We start from the raw sequence: 6,590 nt of genomic DNA, 5'->3' as shown, positions 1-6,590 counted from the left end.
GCCTGTTTTGTTGCGTTTAGCAAACTTACAGCATAAGTACCCCTGAGCTAGACCATTTTAAAAGTCTTAAAAGACTTGTATACGATTAAGGTTTTCTGAATTTAACGCCGAGGGCGCTTTCCATTCGACGAAATTTTCGAAAATTTCGGGTGGGAATCGAATGGAATAGGGTCTTTTCCGGAAAAGATTTTCGAAAATTTAGGACAACCTTTTCAGTGTTCCTGAAAAGTGGAAATTTCGGTATTTTCGAAAATTCTCGTGTTCCATTCAAAAGTTTCCAGTCGGACTGTTTGAACACGTACGATAAACGGCGTCAAGAAGCCTGACGCAAAAACTGACCATGTGATGACCGGGTATAAGCCCGTTCCATTCGAGACCGATATTTCCGAAAATTCAAACCGAGAATTTTTGGTGAATGGAAAGCACCCCGAGTAAACAGATGTTTCCAACCAAGTTGCTGTATTCAGCTGTGTATTAAGAACCCTGCATCAGCATCGTAACATGAGAAAATTAAAACTCAAGGGGCACGATTCTGAAGCTTTTGTAATCTATCTAACAACGTTTTACCGCAATTTTCCCAGACAGCACTACAATACTCAAACTGGGGCTGGATTAAAGCATCACATAAAGGATCACATACATATGCCATTTACATGATCTCAACACTTGTCATTTAAATAACATATGTATGTCTGCTCCATTGTTCCTGTTCAGAGATATTCACAATTAAATATATGGACATGCTGGCTTCGAAACGTCGTTCGCTCTAGTTGCGTTTATTTTTATAGCTAAATCTTTCTTAAAGAACTTATTGATTTTACATGATTGACTTGTTAAACCCTTAATACATTTATATGATTTTTTACAAAAATTTGCTCTTTACGGAGCTACAATACCCCGTGTCCTCGCAAACAGTAGCTACAACGGGCTACAAGTTTCTTGAATATAGCACAACTCAGTATGAAAACGTATTAGTTTAAATCGCAAGGCACTAATCATGTTTTTGTTTGTTTGTTTCGTTCTTTGTTTTTTCTTTTGTTCGTTTTCTTTTTTTCGTTTCTTGTTGTTTTACTGAACATTTAATATATGCACCCAAGGATATTTAGATAAACAGTTGTCGCGTTTTCTTTACAATTCTGTTATCCGGGTACGCCTAAAGCTCAACATGAGAATCAAACACGAGAATACAAATGGAGCCAACAAAAGAAACTAAAACTAATTGATTCACCATATTCTGTTCCTTTGGTTAAACACTTTCAACTAAACGACTTTCAGCTACTTTCTTACATTCATCTACATAACCGACTAGTTAAATCTTTAATCGTTGTATATAATTTTACTAAGACTGCTATTTGAAGAACAATGCTGTCCTCACAAAGACATGCAAATAGGCGCAACTTAATAAATATCTCAAACTTAAAAGTAGCTTGTTACACATCAGTTGGTTTGAAAACTTGCTGGTTCAAAGGCAAGGTACTAAACAGGATTATAATGTTATACTGAAATTTCATATACATGTACACAAAGATATTTACAAAATATGTCACGCTTTCTTTGTTGTTGAAGTTTTCCGGCGCGCGTTAAATTCAGCATCACAATTTGACTCAAGTTTGAAAATTAAAATGCTGCCAAGCAAAGGAACGAAAACTTAGACGATTAAATTTCCACACGACTTTCAGCTTATCTGTCAATTATCTGAATGAAAATAACACTTGGTCAGTAATCATTTTACTGTACGATCTGCATTTGAGGTCTTTTTGCAAAGGAAAATCCTTGAGAATGCTTTGGCGTAAAACTTGTTCATTGTCCCGTAACACAGAGGATGCAACGCGCTAGGCAGGCATGTCAAAAGAAACACATAATTCTGCAACAGCGCATGATAATAAAATTGCCACGAATCGATTTCAGCAATTTTCTCCCAAAGAAAAATCGCCTGATATGGAAAGTAACATATCATATATATGAGAATAATCGCATAGATCATCTTAAGCAGATCTTTCTCAAGATTTTCTGATTTGCTGCATCTGCGGTTTCTTGCCTCATTCAAAGCCTTCCTTTGACATTCTGCCAAGTTTCTTTGTCTTTCCTTGTTATCGGCCAAACCTTGGAGTTCAACTGCATCTTCCATTTCAACAACAGCTGTTAAAGAATAGTCTGAGCTTCTTTCTCGTGCTGCTTTTTCAACGATTCGCTTTCGTAAGTTCAACGCCACCGCTCCATAAGACACCAAAATGACAAAGTAAGGTACAGCGAAATTTACCACAAAAATAGCAATCACATGTGTCTTGTTGGACGAAACAGGCTGTAGATCACACTTGCCATTAACTAACTTGAATCCTAAGAACGTTGGCACGCAGATGGCTGCCGCTATTATCCACAAACAGGTAATGGTGATAGTTTTTACGTTCCTTGACGGCGCTGGTGAAAAGGGGTTTATGAGAACTCTGAAGCGATAGAATGCTACAGCAGCCATTGAATGGGCTACTACCATTAATGAAAGCACTTGTAGTGGATTCAAAACGCATCTGATCTTATTGAGGATCATGTTCGAGGATTCTAATTCCCGGTCTGCCAGCATGAAAGGTAAACAGAGGCTGCTAAGGATTTCAGCAAAGGCCATGTTAGCAACGAGGTGGTATGAAAACGGTTTGTGGGAAGGCTTACTCCATACTACTTTACAAATTACCGAGTTACCGATCAGACTAGCCAAAGTTATTAACGAGAAAGCGACAAGACGGAAAATACGTAGCCCTGTAGGTTCTTCGTACTGCTCAGCATCTTCAGTTCCATTTGTGTTGATCGTGTTGTTGAAACCAACGGAACCTTCAGTTTCATTTCCACAGGTGGTGGGTGCCATTATGCTTCACTGTCGGTTTACTTCAGAGGGAAAAACATCCTAAATGTGAGATTGAAGAAGCCGTTTTTTATTACGTTGAATGCTCCCCCACTGCTCCAAATTTACTTCCTGTCTTCCTTACCTTGCATGAGGTTGCATCTATGAAAAATAATTGCCAAATTTAATGACGGTCTGAAATTTAACAATTTATTATTTCGGGGTCTTAAATATCTCTGCATATTCATAAACAACATATGTCAAGCATAATAAATTTAAACACCACACCTTTTAACTCCCAAACCGATCAAAACACACTTTTAAAGGGCACAAAGGTAGAAACCGAAAAATTGGCTCCATGCTTGTAAATTGTGGAGATCTTTCGAAAAATAAATAACAACTGTAGTCGGTTACATGACAGCTTTTTTTCTGCATTAGAAATTGATCCTGAAAATTTCCCTGTCTTCTTTACTGATGACAACCATTTTCTCTGGGCTAGTTATTACAAACCTGTCAGCTAATTTAGGACGCACAACTCGTTTTGTTAAGTTAGGTTTACACAGGAATGGAAGGGAAGCGATATTTTGACTATCTTTTTATAATGTTCTCACTAGGTGCACTGTTTGAGCACAGTTATATGCAAATTCTGATGTTTTTGAAATAAAAAAACATGTCATTTAATTACAACGGTTTCTTTGATGGAGGATATCACAGAATCGTATTATCAATTCTTGTCGATTTTGGGAAAGCAATTTGCACTTTAGGGCATCCTTTCCTTCACAAATTTGTTTTTTGCTTCCCCAGGTGAAAAAGCGTCTGTCTATTAAGGCGTTTGCCGTTGCTTACTCCAATTGTTGTTAACCATCGGTCCTTAATTGTCCTCTTTCCCCTTTGGAATCATGAAGTACTTACTTCTCCAGGTACCGTTATCCACTTCTTCGATCGTAAGAATAGGCCTCATCACGGTTTTCGACGCCATTTTGACGAGTAGGCAAACACGTCTTGAAATAACAGTGTCTGGTGTCAAATAATTTTCATAAAACATCGTTTCTGAAAAATTCATGTATTGGAAACTTTTGGCACTAGGAAAAGGGTTTTACAGTATATAAAAAAAAAATTGGAGGATGTAGCTGTGCCAGAAAGCGTCCAGCGTGTTTTGAACTTTCCATACATTTCCCTGTATTTTTTTCCCGCGAACTATTTTTAGCAGCAGTTCACGGCTGGTTCGCTATACAGACAAATGTATGGAAATGTCAAAACGCAAGTAGATGATTTCTAGCACAGCTACATTCCTCAGTTATTTTCTGTAAAATCATTTGCATAGTGCCTAAAGTTTCCAATTGATTGTTCATGAATTTTTCAGAAGCGATGTTTTATGAAAATTATTTGACATCGGATTTCCATACAAACAATGTTGTTTCAAGACGTGTTTGCCCAGGCCTATTCCTTACGTAAGGCAATATAACCACTCCCAGGTTAACACTGTTATATTGTCTTTGATGTCCCACTACGTATCCGGAAGCTTTACGCGGTTAATATTGCATCATCTGTCTTCTGAAAAGCAGCAACACAAATTTTGTCGCAATAAAGTTTCCTCTCCATTTAATTTACGCACCTAAATTTCACTAACTGAACTTCTTTTAGTTTCCTCTTGGTTTTGGGAAGTATTGGCAAAATTCTCGACCACTCGTCCGGATAAGTCATATCAATTCCAGACTTTATGAAGAAAATGGATTCTTTGGCTGTGCTGGTAATATTTCCTTGACTTGTAACACTCCAAAATGCAAGTATTTTTCCTTCACTCCGACACAATGAAATTGATAGCTTTCGGCCTCACTCTTGCAGCTGTTTGACCTGTTTTTACTTTTTTCTGTTTGCGTATTAAATGTTGAAATTTATTGGAAAAGGATTATTAATTCACAAGCTTTCATGGGGAATCCAAATTAGGTCCATTATGTTAAGAATTGTCGTTCAATGTAGACAATTGTTCGTTTCCGTAATTGATCAGACGTGCAAAAATATAACAAGATTCTGTTGTGATCTCGCCCGAAAACATTAAACTTCAGCTGAAACCTTTCTACCAACAATTGTCGTTTCGTTAAACAGCTAATCCTTTTTCCAGGTTAGAAGGTAATGATCAAAAAGGTTATAACTTTTGGCGAGTGTTTTGCGAGAACTGACTACCAAAAACCGACAAATGAAACGAAGCAATTTAATGCGTGGCGAATGGTAATTTTGAAACAAGGCAAATATTACTTATGAATGTTGTGCCGCTAGCACGAAGGCCGCAGAGACAAATGATGGCTCAGAGAATTAACTGTGTAGCGTATGAAACATACATTGAAGACTTAATTCTCTGATCCATCAAATATTACTTACCCTGCGTAAGCTAGGATTGTTTAAACTGCTCCAGATCGGACAAAAAGGAAAAAGTGATAGCACAGATAACCAATAATTCACCCGAAACTCCTTTGATGTAGAATTTGTACTTTACAAAGAAAACCGCAGTAAAGGCAATTGTCGCCCAGAAATGTTGTTGTCCGTAATTAAGTTAAAATTAAAAAAAAAATGTAGCTTCAGTTCAAGCTATTCGCTTTCCCTGATATAATGGAGTTTATTATTTTTTTTTTCCTTTTATGGTCGTAAAGAAAGGAAATTAGAAGATAATGTGGCGCATAAACAAGATATATGACATACAAAATATGTGCATTAATTTCCGCGGACCCTGACGGAACCATGAAATCCTAATTTTTCAGAGTTATAATAGGTTTCAAAGATATCAACGTCTCTAAAACATAAACACCAGGTCCGTCTTTCGGTTTTATGAAATAAATTTGAACTAAAAAATGTTAAAAAGGCGTGTTTTGCTGGCCTCAAAACAACATTTGAAGTCGATTAAAACCTATTACATCCAATTCCATTTCGGCGATAAGCGGATTGCTATTGTAAACTCAATAAAAGACTAGGAAGATGTAGGAAATCAGATCAACATCCACACAAAAGGTAGATAATAAAATGATCTACTGTGCAGGGTGAGTGTCCGCTTGAAAATCAAACAGACTGTAGCTTCGATCTTATCATTTTGTAACCTGAATGTTATTCAATTCAACTACAAGTTCTCGAAATAAAGAAAGCCACCTGTCACCTGTCCAGTAAACAATTACTTGTATTTGTGTTCTTTCATTAAGGACTATTCCTCCTTTTGCCACTGCGCATAGGTTCTGCGCATCTCGGGACTGTTGGGGGAATGGAAACGAATGTTTGGTTACGATACTTTAATTACCGTGGGATTTACGCTTAGCTTAATCAACTAGTTTACAGGTAATCCACGGTCAAGTATATACTAAACATTAGAAACTAAAAAATGAACAAAAATTCATGGTATAAAAGCTTTTAAAGCTAAGAACTAAGAATCGGATAAAAAAAAAAATTCCGATCGGATTTTGTTCATCACTTCATTAGTGCCGGCTTTAATTCTTATATCATTTGTTAGCTCGTTCCATATATTTGAGGCAAAATATCTCCATGATTTGAGACTACATTTGGTCGTGCTAACTTTTTGGCAGGGAAAGGATACAATCATGTCGAAGCTCATACTTGCACATGGTCGAGCGTAAGGTGATAAGATCTCTAATTGCAGGTGGAGCTTTGTCCGATACATATAATAGTCGGTTTCTTTGAGTTTCCATGTATGGGAGTCTGATTCTTTGCATGAGCTCTTGGAACCCTGGGCATTTGGATTTTTTTTTTGAAAGCT

The 6,590-nt window shown here is 37.0% G+C and overlaps 1 protein-coding gene across 1 annotated transcript; it reads right to left on the bottom strand.

The window, feature by feature from the left end:
- Positions 1-754: 754 nt before the first annotated feature.
- On the bottom strand, positions 755-6,070 carry LOC146484058 (cholecystokinin receptor-like). The gene is made up of 2 exons (XM_085105110.1): positions 5,998-6,070; positions 755-2,995 (listed from the first exon to the last, which is right to left on the bottom strand). The coding sequence occupies exon 2, from the start codon at positions 2,855-2,857 to the stop codon at positions 1,724-1,726; it is 1,134 nt and encodes a 377-aa protein (XP_084961236.1). The 5' UTR covers positions 2,858-2,995; positions 5,998-6,070; the 3' UTR covers positions 755-1,723.
- Positions 6,071-6,590: the final 520 nt, after the last annotated feature.

Source organism: Pavona decussata, unplaced genomic scaffold, assembly GCF_977016875.1.
Source record: "Pavona decussata unplaced genomic scaffold, jaPavDecu1.1 SCAFFOLD_37, whole genome shotgun sequence".
In the NCBI taxonomy this organism is placed as follows: domain Eukaryota; kingdom Metazoa; phylum Cnidaria; class Anthozoa; order Scleractinia; family Agariciidae; genus Pavona; species Pavona decussata.
This window is presented reverse-complemented; position numbering and strand designations above follow the sequence as displayed.

What these genes read in the sequence shown, in the direction of transcription:
- LOC146484058 (XM_085105110.1), bottom strand. Translation starts at nt 2,857, where the DNA reads ATGGCACCCACCACCTGTGGAAATGAAACTGAAGGTTCCGTTGGTTTC.